The sequence below is a fragment of the Benincasa hispida genome, chromosome 5 (genome assembly GCF_027475165.1).
Source record: "Benincasa hispida cultivar pf3 chromosome 5, pf3_genome.v1.1, whole genome shotgun sequence".
Classification (NCBI taxonomy): domain Eukaryota; kingdom Viridiplantae; phylum Streptophyta; class Magnoliopsida; order Cucurbitales; family Cucurbitaceae; genus Benincasa; species Benincasa hispida.
The window spans coordinates 63,167,980-63,186,040 of NC_143482.1; the positions used below are offsets into that span (position 1 = coordinate 63,167,980).

Genomic DNA, 18,061 nt, shown 5'->3' on the forward strand with positions numbered 1-18,061 from the left:
TTGAAGTCAAATAATTAATGACTAAATGTGGAATATTTCGAAACTTAGGAACCAAATGAAAAGTAAACCTAAGATCAAGAGAAAAAAATTGTATTTTCTCTATTATCTATTAACATTTTTACCGTCAATTTTCAAAACATATTATTTTCTTTCCTGGTAATATGTGAGTGGGAGAATAGAACTTGAATTTTGAGATTGATAGTACAATCACAATGTTCATTTTGACAATTTTGAAAATATATTCAAATATTGTATGTTTTTTAAAAAATTATTATTATTAATTACTCAATTTTAGTAAAAAAAATTACTTTGATGGACTAAAATTAAAATTTATTGAAAGTACATATATTAAAATTGAGTTATTAAAAGTGTATGAATTATAAATATAGTGACAAAAATCGTATTTTAATTTTTTTTTTAATAATACATTCATTATCCAGAAAAGATAATTAAAAAAAATTAACGAATACGGATATGTATCATTTCAACTAGTTAAATTCTAAAAAAGACAAAAAACGAGGTTTATGCTGTGCAAAAGCACGAATATAAACGTGTTTCAATTTATTAGCCATACATTTTTTATATTCTAAAAATTACTATTTTGACATTTGGAAACTAGAATTTTTCTTTTTATTTTTTTTAATAAAGATGGCTTTTTAAAACACACAATGGACTTTTTCAAAATAAATAATTAAATAGGGTTCTTATCCTTTCACTTTAGGAATAAGTTAATAATGATTTTAACGTAGGAAGCAATTATTTTTCCTAAAAAGCTAAATATATTTCCCCTACCATTTTTAATTTGGTGCTAATACGAGCATAAATATAAATTATCTAACATGCAATATATATTAGTAAAGTTCGTATTTCAAATCTTCCACTATCTATTGTACTAAAAAAAATCTTAATTTTTTAAAAATACTTAATTTTACTTTCAACAATTAAATACTGTTAATGTACGTCTTTTTAAAATTTTTTGTATGAAAACTTTTACCTAGTTCAACAATACATACGAAATATTCAAATATTTTTGAGATTTTATTTTTAATATTTTGACAAGTCAAAATGAATATAATCTAATTGAAATAGTGTTTGTACTATTAATTTTGAAAGTTAGAAATTCGATAATTCTCTTACCCACTTATTGTAAAAGGAAATGCATATTTTGATTTGTGTATTTGTCTTAATATGATCGATTAAACAATAATCAACAATGTCCGACCCCCGCACCCCCAAAAGTAGTAATAATAATAATAATAAAAAAAAAAAAAAAAGGAAAAAAAAGTGAAAATGTCGAAATTGCCCCTTGGTTGGACTGTCAATTCACAGGATGCTTTTTTTTAGTAGTGCACTTTAATTTGATCATACTTGTCTCTTTTTTATGTTTTTTGATGAAACACGATGGACCTTTCATGGCATCTTCTTCCTCTTTTGGGTCCCTCTTTCTTTCAACTCGAACCAGCAGTAATTTCTACAATATTTTAGTCACACATATAAATTCTTTAGTGGACTATAATTCCTTCATTAAAGGACTTCAAGTTTTCAACCTTCATCTTCATCCCAAAACTAAATCTTTGTTCTTTTGTGTCCTAAGATATGGTTAGAGCTCCATTTTATGATGAAAATGGAGTGAAAAAAGGTGCATGGAGTGCTGAAGAAGATGAGAAACTCAAAGCTTATGTTCAAGAACATGGCCATTGTAATTGGCGAGAGCTCCCTAAATATGCAGGTACTTTATCAATTTAATTTAGTCGATTGATAAATTCATATTAACTTCCAAAAACCCTTTAGTTATTATAGCATAATTTACAAAATTTTATCCCTTTGAGTTCATTTGATCTTGTTCTTCTTCTTTTCTCTCAAGTTATTTTGTAAAATCAAAACAACCCATTTGAAAAAATGGCCCCTTTTACTTAATTTTGTTTTCAATTGCTTTGATAAGCCTAATAGAGAGTTCAATTGATATTTCCATTAAGTTTAATTTCGATTTTCTTCTTTCTCTGAAGTTGTTTAGGAAAATCACAAATAACCCATTTGAAAAGATGGCTCCTTTTACTTATTTTTGTTTTCAATTGCTTTAATAAACCTAATAGAGAGTTCAATTGGATATTTCCATTAAGTTTAATATCGATTTTCTTCTTTCTTTGAAGGTTTTTTCTAGTAAAATCACAAATAACCCATTTGAAAAGATGGGCCCTTTTGCTTAATTTTGTTTTCAATTGCTTAAACAAACCTTATATATAGATAGATGAATGGGATATTGCCATCGTGTTTAATTTCAAATTTCCTGTTTCTTTGATTATTTAGTAAAAACACAAATAACCCATTTGAAAAGATTGCCCCTTTTACTTAATTTTGTTTTCAATGGCTTTAATAAAAACCTTATTGTGAGATGATTTAGATAGTGTAATTAAGTTTAATTTCGATTCTCTTCTTTCTATGAAGTTATTTAGTAAAAACATAAATAACCCAATTGGAAAGAGGGCTCCTTTTAGTTAATTTTGCTTTCAATTGCTTCATTAAACCCAATCGAGAGATGAATAATTGGATGTCACCTTAGAGTTCATTCTATCTTCTTCTTTCCTTTGAAGTTTAATTATTTTGTAAATTCTCATTTGAAAAGCTGGCTTCTTTTACTTTTGCTTTCAATTGCTTGGAGAAACTTGGCTATGTGATCTTAATTCTTAATGATCTTGATATGCATAGAATTAATTAATTAAATAAATATTTTATTGAGATACTGAGATTTGGTTATGATTTTTTTCATAATTAGGTTTGATGAGGTGTGGCAAAAGTTGTAGACTGCGTTGGATCAATTATCTTCGTCCAGATGTGAAAAGAGGAAATTACTCCAAAGAAGAAGAACAATTAATCCTCCAATTGCATCAACAACATGGAAACAAGTATGATTTTTTTTTTCTTTCTAAATATTCATCAAATATTAAAATAGGTTGGTTCTTCTATTGTTAATCTCTCTTTTATACGTTCCTCACATATTAGTTATCATTTTGTGAGAAAGAAAAAGAAATACACAATTCAATTCATATTTGAGAATATCAATTAGAAAATTCGTATGTTTTGTATGACAAAATAGTTTTCTTCACTAATTTACGACCTTATACATGAAAATTATGTTTTTAAGCTAAGTTGGTTGGTAATAGTTATCCTCCATCTTAGTATATAGTTCAAATAGTTTAAATAATACGTGAATTTTATTATCGAACAATTAGTTACTTATAATGGTTATAATTTTTTTCATCAGATGGTCATTGATAGCTACAAAATTATTGGGACGAACAGATAACGAAATAAAGAACTATTGGCACACCCATTTAAAAAAGGTACAAGGAAACAAGGTTACAAAGAAGCAACAAAATGAGGAAATTTCGAAGCAAAAATCCATCCAAAAAAGGGAAATGTCAGACCAAATCAAAACCAATTTGACAAAGGAAATTCCTTCTCATCAGATTTTTGAAAGCTCTCCATTTTCCCCTTTGTCCTCTGAAATTTCCACTGTGACCTCCAATCAAGAATCCACAGAAGATAGCCCTCCAACGACATTCAAATTTCAAGAACCATATGATAACAATGGAGATTTTTGGGCTAATCCATTTCTAGCAGACAATTTGGAAGCTGAAAGTGAAAACTTAATGAACTTTGATTTCATTGGAGGGTTCAATCCACCTTATGATTTGGAGTTTGATGAAAATTACTTGTTCTACCAAGTAATGAAAGAATTGCCTGAGAATTATCAACCCCAATTGTATCCCTACTGAAAAATAAATGTATATGTATATATTATATATATATATATAATAATATAAATGAGTGATAATGGTAGAACTTTGTTACATCAAATAATTGTGTCATATATATATATATATAATATAGTACAGGTAAAGAAGAACTATATAGAGAGAAAGATCTTGAATATGCATGCCTATCTTAGAACTATATTAGGAAGATTAAATTTAGGGGGCTAAAATAGCATTCTTGGTTCTAGGGTTTTGAGTCTAGTTTGTATTTAATTCAATATCAAAATATTACATCTTTAATCCTACATTTTGAGTTTGGTTTTCATTGTTCTCTAAGTTTCAAAATTTCGAATTTAAAAATGAAAATGTAAGCTTAACTCAAAATTCATGCGAGGAACTTTGAAATTTGAGAATTAAATAAAAACTTTCCCAAAACGTAAGGATGGGGTGATGTTTTGTCGCTTAAATTTACACCGTAGCTTCAGCCTAATTGAGAAAGGAAATCAAGATGAGAACATATAGATATTAATGTAGGAAAGGTTAAAGCAAAGCAAGATTCTTTAAAGAGAATATAAATACTCAATGTTAAATAATTATTGGAAGAGAGAGAAGAATTATTCTGGTCCTCATGTATCATGTGTTATAAAAAGAAGACATTAAAAATGAAGAGAATCAATAATGATGTTTCAGGAGTAGCTGGAAATCATGTCTAATTTATTTGGTTCGAGCCACTAAATCTCTTTAGTTACAGTTTTGTATTATTATTAATGAGAGAAGGGATGCATTGATCCTTTGGAATCACATTTTGATAACAAATTTTCAATTAAGATTATATGATATGATGGGATTTTTTAGGCACTAATTTGAAGATGATAATAATGATAATCACTTTTTGAGGAAAAGGGAACCCAAAATATAAATAATATAAGTTGCTGAATCAGAAATCCATTATTTATGGGAAGAGATAAATCAAATTAAATAGGAAAGATGATTTAATTTCATTTGAGGTTATAAGGTGTGGTGTTTGAGAAAGCTTTTGGCTTTCGTAGTTGTAAAGTGCTTTTGATTGCAGCTAATTCTTTCCCCTTGCATCGTATCGTAATCGCATCTTTGGAACTTTAAATCTCTGTTTATTATTCACATTACATTGTTTTTAATACTCATCTTTCTCATTAATCATCATAGTTATTATTCCAATTCTCTTTCTCTTCTTAATCTTCTAATTAGAAAGAAAGGGGACAAAACCAATTTCATTGTTCACTATGTTAAACCAATATCATTGTGTATTAGAAAGAAAATGTGCTTCATCCAATGGTGTTAGTATGTGCTTCATCCCTAGAGGTCGAAGGGTTCAATCACCCACCCTTTAGTTGTTGTAATAAAAAAAACATCCAAATACTTGGAAATGACATAACAAAGATTTAGACACAAGACTTCTTGAATTCTTGCCCTGAGAACTTTCGTAGTTGTTTCAAAATATAGTTTCTTTAGTATTATGACAAATGAAATCGACAAATATAAACTTGAATACAATAAAGAACGACATAAAGATTTACATGGTTTACTAACTATGTGTTAGCTACATCTATTGGAAAACGAATATTGGATAACAGATGTGGGGGCATTAATGGGATTAGTGGGTTTATATAAGAAACCTCTCTAAACTCTAAGCTCAAAATTGTAAATAACATAAATGTGTATACAATTAGGTTTCGAGATGTTACCTCCAATCTCCACTAGGGCATGTCGCTCCTAGAACTCGTGCTTGGTCATTCGAAGGGTCATATAACTGATTCAAGACATTCCTAGCATTTAGTACAACAATTCGGGTGGTAAGATTTGAACCTATAACCTTTTGGTTATATAACTTATGCTAGTTGAGTCATAGGCTCATATTAGTTGTTTAAAAAATGTAGTTTATGAACTTTAAAAAGTGTTTAATTGTAGGTTATGAACTTTCAACTTTATGTCAAATATGTCATCGAATATTTAGGGATTTTTTTTTAGAATGAAATGATCTATTATAATACATATGAACATTAAAATTTTAACTTTGTCTAGTAATATATTCTTGAATTTCCTAAATGGTTGAATAGGTCAAATTAGACACAAAGTTTGAAACCTTAGATAATTATAAGTTTGGGAAATGTGTCTTAAAACTGTTTTTAGATCTAACCAATGTAATTGGCTGCGTTCGAAAAAATAACATCGGGATATTGTCAAAATTTATTGCAATGAATTGAGATGAACCTGATGGAAAATAAAATTTATATACATTGAAAGTTAATAGATACAAAACTTGGATGTGAATTAGGAGAAAAATGATTTAGGTGAGTTCACCACAATGTGGTAGACCATTTTTCTTATTGGATTATGAGAAAGACCTATCTCAAATTTATATACCAACTTTAATAAGGGCATGGAGGTTTTTTTTTTTTTTTTGTCTACCTCCTATGGTTTTTTTATCTTTAATTTCAAATTTTAATAAATTAATTAGTATTTTAATGATAATAAATCTAAATTAATTTACTAATACTTTTACTATTTACTATGTAGAGTTCGAAATAACGATTCCAACACATTTTGAATAACTCAAATCATAGCTAAAATGAAAAAAATATATATAATTGAAAAAAATATTTGAAGCAATGGCATGTTGATCGGAACATCAAAATAGAGCTAATTAGAAGGTGACATGTGGAGTAATTGAGGAGTGACACAGGTGGACGTTTGGTTTTTGTTTGATTTTAATTTAAATTTTAAAAAAAAGAATTTAAAAGGAAACTAAAATTTAATATATATATATATTATTTTATATATACATATATGAGCGCTGGGCCAATTAAAACTAAAAAAGTTTTGAAAAGTTAAATTTCTTATAGTTACCGTTGGTGGAGTGTAATTTAGTTTTTTTTTTTTTTTTTTTTTGGTTTTAAATATATATTGCTTTTAATTTTTTTAAAAATTTCCACTATTCATTTTTTTTACAAGATCCTATAGCTCAAATTGAATTTAGATTATACCATTCTACCTTTCTTTTTAAATTCTCCGTATTCTCCAAATTTCATAAGAATTTCACATCTTTTTCCGTAATACATTGAACCTTTATCATTACTCTCTCTAAGTTTCAATTTTCTCCTTTTCATCTAATTCTTGAGAGAAATTTATATATTGTAGAGATTGATTTGTTGAGTGGTTAAATTTGTAAATATGTAAATCCCTCTATTGAGAGAGTTGTACGAGTGTTTTTTATTTTTTTTTTCAATTCATTGTATCGATTGCTTTTGATATTGAAAAACAGCAGTCGTAACAATTTGATCCTAATCTATGAAAAAGTCTGTTTGCTCTTGAACTCACAAAAAGAGGAGTGTAGTGAATGGGCTATTCTGTGGAAAGAGTCGGTAAAAGTTTTATCCATATACCCAAGAGGAGCTTAGGACTATGCCGAAGCACTATAAAGTCACAATGTCCCTCCTAATTCATTTTTGCAATTAATTTTGTTATTATAATTATGCTTGAAATTAATTGCTTATATTTGATTGGTACTTCTTAAATTTTCTTATCATTTATCAATCTTATTATTAGAATTAAATAGAGTGTCCAAAAGTGTTAGTTTTAATTTCTTGATTATCTTGGGTTGAATTTATTTGTATGAAATTCTTATTTAAAATTAATTGCTAGTAAAAGGTTTATTAAATTGTTTAATTGGGCTTCATTTAGAAAAAAGTTTTAATTAGTTTTATTAAACCCTATTCACCGCTCGTTTAGGATTGTCATATCGATCTCACACATCCAATGGTTATTATGAAGCTTACATCTAGGGTTAAAAGTTGATTTTGTTGATTTTGGGTCCATCCAAGAACCAAACTATACAAATCAATTTTTTTTTTAAAGAATGAATCCACAACGATGTCCAATATAAAAATACCAATAGATTGATTTTTATTTGGTTTTGATTGGTTCTTAATTTTTACTTTTTCTTTTTCTTTATTCTTATATTTTATTTTTATTTCCTCTTTTGTTTTGAAGGGATCATTATTGTTATTTCAAATTAAAAATTGGGCCTTTTTTAAAAATAATAGATCATTGAAATTGTACATTTTTGTTTTTTTTTTTTGCCTTGAGATTTTTAAATAACAACCATACATGCACCATAATAATTAGTCTTTTTTCTAAACAATAAATATACATGAACCATGATAATTAAAATAATAAAAAAATACCTAATATTAGAGTTTATTTTTAAGGGTATATGTATACCCTTGGTCATTTAAGTTTTGATTGGTTTTTCTAATAAAAATCGATCATAATAATATTTCATTTTCTTCTAATACAAACTAAAATATCCAAATTCATATAATAAACAAAACCAAATCAATAAATCGATTAAATTCAGTTTAATTTTTGGAATTTTTGTTGGAGTTCCACATTAAGTTGACTTCATTCAACAATTTGTGGACTATCAAGTCTATAAAGAAAGACTTACATTGTTTTATGGAGTTAATTAAGCTTAAAGTTTTTTTTTCCCTTAAAAAAAGTTGCTTTCTTTCATTCAAGATTCTCAAAGGATTAAAATTTCTAAACAATAATTATATGAAAGTTTGACAACACACAACAGGATTGTTGAAGAGATTGAAGTGTTGGCTCAATCTTTTCCTAAATTTCTTCTTTTCTTTTCCAATTTTTTTCTTTTTGCTACTTTTCATTTTTTTTTTCCAAGTCTTTTCAGTCGGTTTATCATCTTTTAATTTAGTTGGATATTTCTACCATCTTTATGTGAATTTGATTACTTTTACAATAAGATTCTGTTAATGGAAGTTTCAAACTTTCAAAGACTCAAAGTATTTTTTTTTATAAAAATTAATTAAAATATGTATGAAAAACTATTATGGAGATTGTCAAACACTCTAATTTCTTTTAAAATAATTTTTTAAAAAATTAAATACTTAAAAACATATTCTACACACTAAAGATTTAGACTTTATGTTATGTCCTTTTAGTTTAATTTAATTAGTAATTGGAAGTTGTATTATATGTGTGTTTTCTCTCCCTTTTTGTTTTCTTAAAGTCTTCGTATTTTAATAAAATATAGTTTCTTCCATTTTGATTCTTAAAATTTTGAAGGTCTATTAATTTTAATCAACAAGCATTAAAAAAGATAATTATTTTGGAATTGTTTGGTAACTATTTTATTTTTTTTATTGTCTTTTGAAAATTAAGCATATTTCCTCTCAATTTTTTTATTATGATTAGTCTTGTACCCCTAACCGGTGATTTATTTATTGCAAGATTTGTTGACTGTCATTTTAATGAGATAAAATTTTTCTTTAAGTATAAGAGTTGGATTCTTAGCCAAATTTAAAACATTAGTAAAAATTAGATAACAAATTAAAAAAATTAGAGATATAAAAAGGGTATTTATATTTGTAGGTTTAATATTAAAAAAAAACAAAAAAATCAAATTCTCGTTTTGTAACCATTTGGTTTTTACTTTTTGTTCTTTAAAATTAATTAAGCATATAAACAATAACACATTAGGCTATTTATGTAAGAAATAGAAAGACTTCAGATAATGTGTGATTAGAACTATTTATTTAAACTAAATGTGTAGAAAGTTTATATCATTGCGATTCAAATGATCACTTGAACTACCAATCAAACTTAGTTTTTAAAATTTAACTTATAACACTACTTCTATCTCTTTTCTTTTTTGCTATTTATTTTCACTAATGTTTTCAAAAATTAATAAAAAGACTAAAAATATATATTTTTTATAATTTTTTAAAATTTAACTGAGTATTCAAGTATTTCTTAAAAAAAAAAAAAGTGAGAACGATAATATTGAGTGTAGTAGAAAACAAAACGATGTCTTGATTGCCTTGATTAATTCCATTTTTTTCTTAATTTGTCGAAAATGCCCCATAATTTCAGGATTTTTTTTTAATTTTAGATCTAAATCAGTTAATCTCAGACATTGATGATTGGGGTGTTTTAGTCCTTTAATAAATTTAATTTACTCTTAAAATATTGCATTCTTTTGCACATTTCGCAAACATGAAAGAAAAATTTTTGAAAAAATATCTTGTTGTGTCTACATTTTAGATTTACTTTTCATTTGGTTCCTAAATTTCGAAATGTTACATTTTAATCCTCTAGTTCGGAATTTGATTTCAATTTAGTTCCAAATTTCAAAATGTTATAATTTTACCTTAAAATTTGAGTTTTGTTTCAATTTGGTTCTTAAATTTCAATATTTTAAACTTTTAACTTCAAATTTTCACTACATATACACTTTCCAACTTTAATATTAATGTCTATTGATTAATTTAAAATAATTAAATAATTTTAATTAGTTAAGTTTCACTATTTTCATTACTATTAAAATTAATTCTAAATTTTCACTTTAAAATTATTTTAAATTAGGTCCTGTCTGATAATCATTTCATTTTTTTTTAAAAAAAAAATTAAGCTTATTTCCTCCCCATTTTTCACAAAGATTTGAATCTTTCTTAAATACAAGGATTGAATTCTTAGTCAAATTCCAAAAACAAAAACAAATTTTTAAAAAGCTACTCTTTTTTAGTTTTTAAATTCCACTTGTTTTTTAAATCATTGTAAAAAGTAGATAACAAAATAAGAAATTTAAAGAGAAAGTGGTGTCTATAGACTTAATTTTCAAAAATAAAAATTAAAAATAAAATGATTACAAAACGAGGACAATAAATAGACATTAATACTAAACACTAAAAGTGAGTATTTATGGAAAATCAAAGTTAAAAGCATAAATCTTAAACTAGAGGTGTATATGGTCTAGGTTGGACTGCTTTGGAAGAATTTGGTGGACCAACCAAAAAATTCGGATTAGCTAATAATGAACTGGTTCATTTTTTAAGGGTCAACCCAACCCAAAATTTTCGGGTTGGGTTGGGTCACCGGTTTTGTTTTTTTTTTTTTTTAAAATTTTGAATCTTGACTGTTTTTTCACTACTTCCTTTTCTATTGAACAATTTGATTTTTGTGGGTCAATAAACCTTCATATTTACAAAAGTGAACTAATTCTAAATATATTACATTAATTAATAAAAATTTAATAATAAAAAAACATATAATTTATGCGAATTTACATTAAAATACAACCACCATAAATTCAATATAAACTTCAAAAGAAACTTTCTCAAATAATTCAATTAAAATGTCCAAGTTCAAAGTCCCTACTCAAAATATTCAGTCTACATTCAAAAGAGAAACAAAAAGTCCAAGTTTAATAATAACTAATTGGCCTATTACATAAAATTTCAAGTTCAATAATAACATTCAAAAGCACCATGAGACATGACGCATGACTTGAATTAGTTTTCTTTTCATCTTTGGTATTTTCACGCCTAAAAAAAATTACAAATACATTAAACCAAGAGGATCATTTATAAGTAATAATAATATTTGATCTTATGGTAATAAAACTTACCATTAAAATCATCATTATGCTCCAAATCCAATTCCTTATTTCAAAACAACCGAGCATGATGGGCTATCTACAAAACAAATCAATTAAATATATTAATTATTTGAGCATAATAGGTTACATATTACAATAAAAAATTCATTTAATTACCTGATTCAATATTATCAAAAGGGATATTTGTAGCCATTCATTTTCCACCCGTACTATTTCAAAATCATCTTTATCTTCTATAACCTTGTCAGACAAATAAGAAGTCAAATCAATTCTCCACTTCCAATGAACTTTCTTTTTCTCTCAATCTCTCAAAAGTTATCCACGGATCATTTATTTCTTCGTTCACCCCATGATCATCTTCATTTATAGTGACAGTCTTTGATTGTTGAGAATCATTGGTACTATGACTACCTCGAGGAGAAGTGTTATGTGATTTGAAAAGTCATATAGACAATAGAAATATAATTTCACACTCTCAACCATATCCTTAGCCACATCACTGTTATAAACATTGGAAAGACAATAATTCAAGTACTTTAACTTGTATAGAGGATCAATCACCATAACCACAAACATCAATTTATACATTTTTTCGAGTGAACCCCAATACTTATTCAACCTTATCTTCATATTCATAACCATCATACTTAGAACAGAGTTGGTATTGTTGCTCTATTTGTTTAAAGCAAACTGAATTTTATTAATTTCCTTATAACCAGCAAACTGAATTTTATTAATTTCCTTATAACCAACGTTAGAAGTCACTGGTTTTATAAAATCTTTTTAAAAACTTAATAAACACACCTACAGTCAACCAATCAGATGTACTTGGGGGCCCAATTTTATTTCCATGGTCATCTTCCTTGAAGTAATCAACAAAATTTGAGTCCTCTTTCTCTTCCTCTAAAGTTCTAAAAGCTTTCTCAAATTTAATTGCATGTTCAAACATTAAATAAGTAGAATTCCACCTAGTTGCCACATCTAAACAAACAAGAGCCTTACACTGAATTTTTTCTTTTTGACACAAGTTAAAATTTTTTCATTCTCTTAGGTGATGATCGAACACATTACGAAAAACAACTGATTTCCAACTTTTAAGTCTTCTCTTAACATAAGAAATAGCCACATCATTAGAACTTATTATCAACGGTGATGGAATTTTTTTTTTCAATCCCCCATTCTAACAAACAACTCTCAACCATCTTCCCAATAGTCTCCTCCTTATGATTAGAAACTTGACAAAAACTCAAAATATTCTTATGTAAAACCCATTCAGAATTAATAAAATGTGTAGTGATGACCATGTAGTTCACATTTTGTAGCGAAGTCCATGTGTCGGTAGTAAGACAAACTCTTTGAGAGCTTTTAACCATAAATGATTTCAACTTTTTTTTTCTCCTCAAGATAAAGTTGGTATACATCTCTAGCGATTGTGACTCTTGATGGAACATCAAACTTAGGACACGAAATACTACAAAAGTGTCTAAAACCTCTGTCTCAACAAATTTGAACGACAACTCATTCATAATTATCATCTTAGCGCATGCTAGTCTACACGCTTGTTGGCTAAACAATGTTGTCACAAAATTACTAGCGTTGACTCATTTTCCATCATTTGAAGGTATGAGAATTAGGGTGGTTTGTCCTTTTTCTTCTTCTTTATATAGGTACTTTTTACCTTGATTTCTCAAGGGCTTCCATAAAGTACTAGTTCCACAAGTATTACTATCACATGTGTAATGTTTACCACAATAGTTACACTTGCACCTAGCTCCATCATTAGCACTTGCTTCCATTTTTTGAAGATCCTATATAGACGAATTTGAAATTGGTTTATTAGGTCTCTTTCAATTGGACTTGAGGTAAGGGTGGTATATTTTTAGGAGTGGCTAACATTAGAAGGGGGAGGAGGAGGAGGCATTTCATTATTATCGGTTCCACTTGCATTACCACTATTGTTGTCCATCTATAAAATAAATGAAACTAGTAAACAACTAATTACACCTACCTATACAATTAAAGAAAACAAACAAACACTAGCTTCTCAATTAACTCATAACAAATCATGTATAAAGATCAATCATCAATCAATCACACATAAACACTATATGTACACAATAAAAATTAAATTATTTTACTCACGATGAAGTTTGAAAATGGTGATTCAGCAGTGTCTAATTCCTTGTCCGTTGTGACAACTTTGAAGAATCTAACTATTCTCGAGACACTGCGAGGTTGAACAAAAATTAATTTATTAATCAATCTACGTTTGAATGGAATAAGGATTTACAATTCAAATGAAACCTCTAATAATTTACAATTAAATGGAACAATTGAATGGAACAAAAAAAACTTGGATAGCAAAACAAATGAAACCACTAATAATTTACAAATGTCTAAAAAAACAAAAGAAATGCATACTTCATTGAAAGAAATATAATCACAAATCTCAAATAAAACCCCCAAAATTAAATAGTGAAGCAAAAGTACCAAAAAAAAAAAAAAAAGTACCGAAAGCGTGAGTTAGTATCGGAAGGACTGAGGGGAGACTGAACCGGAAGCGTGAGGCGTGGGCCAGATCGACGAGGGGACTAAGGCGGAGACCGGATCGAGCGACCAAGAGTGAGTGAGACTGAGAGGAGGCCAGAGGGTTTTCGTTTTCGGAGTTTGGACTGAGACGAAGGCGAGCAACTGAGACTGAGAGGAGAGTTCGAACTTCGGAGTTCGGACCGTTCGGCGAGGGCGAGCGAAGACTGAGATGAGAGGAGGGTTTTCGTCTTCGTTTCGCGATGTGAGGGTGACTGGGCGAGGGTGTCGGTTTTCTATTTCTTTTCTCTTTTCTGCTTTGTGTTTATGTATATATATATGTAAACTGAGGCTTGAGCGACTAGCGTCCGTGCATGGGGCGTGGAGTCGTTAGTCGTGGACCGTTAGGCCGGCATCAGCGCGAAGGAGTGGTGGACCGATTTTCTATATATATATATATATATATATTTGGGTTGTGTCAGGTCAACCCGATCCAAAATACGAGTAACTTGAGACCCGACTCGGAATTTAAATTTTTAAAGATTTTTAATCCAACCCAATCCAATCCGTAAGTAATAGAAGTGTAGCATTTTAAAACCTAAGAATAAAGTAAAAACTAGACCAAAGACAAAAAAATGTATTTTTCTGAGGAATTTTTTTTCTTCATATGCACAATTAAATTTTGTCTTGATCTTATTACCCTAATACATTTTCGCGCGGATCTTACTGAAAATGAATTGGGCTAGGCCCAATTAGCCCAAATTGATATCTGGACCCATATACTTTGTGGCCCAGTTTCGCTATATTGTTCTTCAAAAATGAAGGGGAAGGGAGAAAATAATAATAACAATAATAATAATTTCACCCGATATGTGAACTCTGAATTTTGTGGCCATTTGGAACCGATGTGCCTAATTGCCTTATCTTGTTCCTTTTGTGGACATCAAAATTCAGCAACTTCACAAACAATCTCTCCAATTTCTACTTCAACCACTGATATAACATTACCCACATTTTAGTTTCTGAGAAAATTCCCCTCCACTCCTTGCTCTGATCCATCCCCATGGCGTCTTCCACTCTATCTTCTGCAACTCCCTCACAGGTATCTTCAATTTCTTGATTCAACTTCGCAGATCTGGTAAGCAACTTGGAATTTCTTGCCCATTGTTGTTGTTTTTCAGTTATGTGCCAGCAGAAGTGCTTTGTTCTGTCCCTCTCAAGCCCTTTTGAGGAAACCCAAAAGTACTCAAATGGGGTCAAAGGGAAAAGAGGTTAAAATCTCTTGTCAAGCCACTAGTATTCCAGCTGATCGAGTCCCAGATATGGGTAAAAGGAAAACCATGAATTTGCTTCTTCTGGGTGCCATTGGACTTCCCACTGCTACTATGTTGTATCCTTACACCTATTTCTTTGTCCCTCCTGGGTAAGTTTTTTTCTCTCTGGTTCTGTAATGGCCTGCTGGATTATCAAGGATTAGTATGAAGTTCTTTTGGTTTTGTTCTTTAATAGAAATTAGGCTTTGATGGATGATTTTGAGATCTCGGATTAGGAGAAAATTGTGTCAATGATGGGAATTCTGATGGAGTTTGGTAATATAGGAGTGAACATTTGACTGTCTAAAATTAGTATTTGTAATAGCCAAATTTTTATGATGAATAAATGAAGAAGTTTCACCTTTTTACTATGTTATTTGAATGCCTATATTCTTCCGTTGATTATAGTTGTATTGACACTCATTACTCAACTGGTAGGACAAACTCTCTAATTTTGTGTGGAATGAATATATGCTTGTAAATGTCACAAGCTGAGCTTGAAACTGAAAAGGATCTTTCAAGTTGTGCCATGTTCTCTTTCATCAGGGATTATTGCTTGTATTAAAACACTGAAACAATGTTGGACATGATCTTTAAAGCTGTCAGTTTTGGTTAAATTCTAAAAAACATCCCTAACTCTGCCTTTTGTTCCAAAAATGCCCGATTTCCATTGATTTTTCATAAACCTTATACCATTAGAGTAGAAATCGGACAAAAAATTAGGATTCGAAATAGTGTGGTGGTGACCTAGAATGAAAATTTGGATTGCCACACCATTTTAAGTCTCAATATTCATCTTAAATTTTAAATGATTAATACTCCATGAATAATTTGGAAATGTTTATGAAAGGTCAAGGGCAATATTACAAGTTTTCAAAGAATAAGGGTAATTATTTATTTATATGTAAAACCCCCATACCTTTCAAAAGTTGCAAGATTCCATTGACTTTTCATAATTCTTATACTATTGGATTATAAATCATTTAGAATTTCGGGTGAAAATTGGGACATAAAACGGTGTGGCGGTTACTTAAAATAAAAATTTGGATCACCACACTTTTTTAGGTCCCAATTTCTGTCCAAAATTCTATATGATTTCTACCTCAAAGGTAATTTTGAAATGTTCATAAAAGGTCAAGTCAATGGAAATATTGTAACTTTTCATAGAATAAGATTTTTTTTTTCCTTCTTATAAAATGAATAGGGGCATTTTTAAAACAAGGGAAAAGTTTAGGAGTATTTTTTATAATCTACTCCTTCGTCTTTAATCTTTTAAACTAGATTTTCATTTCAAAAACTGAGATTCTGTACTTGTTGTATTCTGATTGTTCATCTGGTAACCTTTTGAATATTTTATGTACACAATTTCAGTACTGGAGGTGCTGGTGGTGGGGTTGTTGCCAAGGATGCTCTTGGAAATGATGTTTTCGCAGATGAATGGCTGAAAGCACACGGCCCTGGAGACCGAACCCTCACACAGGGCTTGAAGGTACTCTAACTCTCTAACTTTGCTTTAAATACTCTAAACAGCTACTGGCACCCTACAGCCAGCCCTTGTTGCTTCTCAAACACCTTATGTTTCTTTGTTTCACATCTTTATTTAACTTCAAAGTAGAAACATGATTATTGATCATTTCCCAATGAGATTAGCATCTTATTGAAAATAATGTAATCAAAGTATTCAAATTGGAAAACTAGATGGAAAAATACACGATCTGCTATCATATAATGGAAATGTAGTGATTGCAGATGTATTGAGTTTCTGAGGGTTAATTCCTATATGTGATGTGATACTTGGAGATGAACAATATTATTTAAAGGCAAACTGGTGATGATGGATTTCAGGGAGACCCTACCTACCTTGTAGTCGAGAAGGATAAAACACTTGCGACGTATGGAATCAACGCAGTTTGCACTCACCTCGGATGCGTCGTGCCATGGAATACAGCTGAGAACAAATTCATCTGCCCTTGCCATGGATCCCAATACAACGATCAAGGCAGGGTCGTCAGAGGACCTGCACCTCTGGTAATACTTCTCAAAGCCTTTTTCCTTTTGCTTCCAAGTCATTTGAATCAACAAGCAACAAGCTTCATCTACTAACTGTAAGATTATGTGTTGGTTAGTGGTAACTAAATAGAGTTGAAAATTTCTTTGTTGGGACAGTCTCTTGCATTGGTTCATGCTGATGTAGACGACGGGAAGGTAGTGTTCGTCCCGTGGGTCGAAACAGATTTCAGAACTGGTGAGAATCCATGGTGGGCTTAAGCCTCATTCTCATGTAACATCTCTCCATATCCATCTCTTCAATTTGAAGCAATTTTTTTTTCTTCCATCTCCTCTCAGTTTTCTCCTGTTTGTATATTTTGGTTTTGTTGGATGAAATATATAAGATATAAGACAACTGAATCCTAGGCTTTGTATTGATAAGCTTTGATATTAAGTACCATTCTCTATTGTTCTACTTTCTCTTCACCTTGCATTCACTACTTGGATTCAGGGTGGATTAGTTAGCTGCTGCAAATAATAGTGTTATAGTTCATATGCATTGTTAATAGACTCCAATATCAGGATTACTCTTCTTTTTGTTTCTACCTTATATATGTTTAACTTTTAGTACTCTTTCTATTTAGGTGGGTGTCTAAATTAGGGATTTCTAGATTACTTAAAATTTGGGCCTAAAATAGAATATGCCCCACTTTTACTTAAGTTTTCTTGATCTCTTGCCTACATCATATTATCGTGAAAATACTAAAACGAACCATTGTGCATGCAAGTTCAGGTCTCGCTCTCTCTATTTGCTACTCATTCCTTAGGGTTTAGGTTTTCTTACTTCACTCTCTCTTTAGTTTCTCTTACAACTCGTTCTTGCTCTTGCTCTTTTTTCTTAGCTCTTGCTTTTTGTTTCACACTTTGTTTTAAAAGAAAGCGAATAACAAAGTTACAAAATTGAAACCGAGGGAATGAGTAGCAAGAGTAAAGAGTGAGTCTAGAGTTGAGATCCCAACATG

General features: G+C 29.5%; 2 protein-coding genes and 1 long non-coding RNA gene across 3 annotated transcripts; 2 read left to right on the forward strand and 1 right to left on the reverse strand.

Annotated features, from left to right (window-relative positions):
* Nucleotides 1-1,412: 1,412 nt before the first annotated feature.
* LOC120078334 (transcription factor MYB106-like) lies at nt 1,413-3,858 on the forward strand. The gene is made up of 3 exons (XM_039032575.2): nt 1,413-1,729; nt 2,774-2,903; nt 3,263-3,858. Exons 1-3 carry the CDS (start codon nt 1,597-1,599, stop codon nt 3,774-3,776), a joined length of 777 nt encoding a protein of 258 aa, XP_038888503.2. The 5' UTR covers nt 1,413-1,596; the 3' UTR covers nt 3,777-3,858.
* A 7,055-nt stretch (nt 3,859-10,913) lies between these two features.
* On the reverse strand, nt 10,914-14,159 carry LOC120078211 (uncharacterized). Its single transcript, XR_005481951.2, has 5 exons — nt 13,723-14,159; nt 13,354-13,438; nt 11,368-11,451; nt 11,221-11,287; nt 10,914-11,137 (listed from the first exon to the last, which is right to left on the reverse strand). It is a non-coding gene; the product is annotated as an uncharacterized LOC120078211 (long non-coding RNA).
* Nucleotides 14,160-14,771: 612 nt separating this feature from the next.
* PETC (photosynthetic electron transfer C) lies at nt 14,772-17,514 on the forward strand. The gene is made up of 5 exons (XM_039032661.2): nt 14,772-14,839; nt 14,919-15,160; nt 16,422-16,539; nt 16,896-17,078; nt 17,217-17,514. The coding sequence occupies exons 1-5, from the start codon at nt 14,801-14,803 to the stop codon at nt 17,316-17,318; spliced, it is 684 nt and encodes a 227-aa protein (XP_038888589.1). The 5' UTR covers nt 14,772-14,800; the 3' UTR covers nt 17,319-17,514.
* The last annotated feature ends 547 nt before the right edge of the window (nt 17,515-18,061 follow it).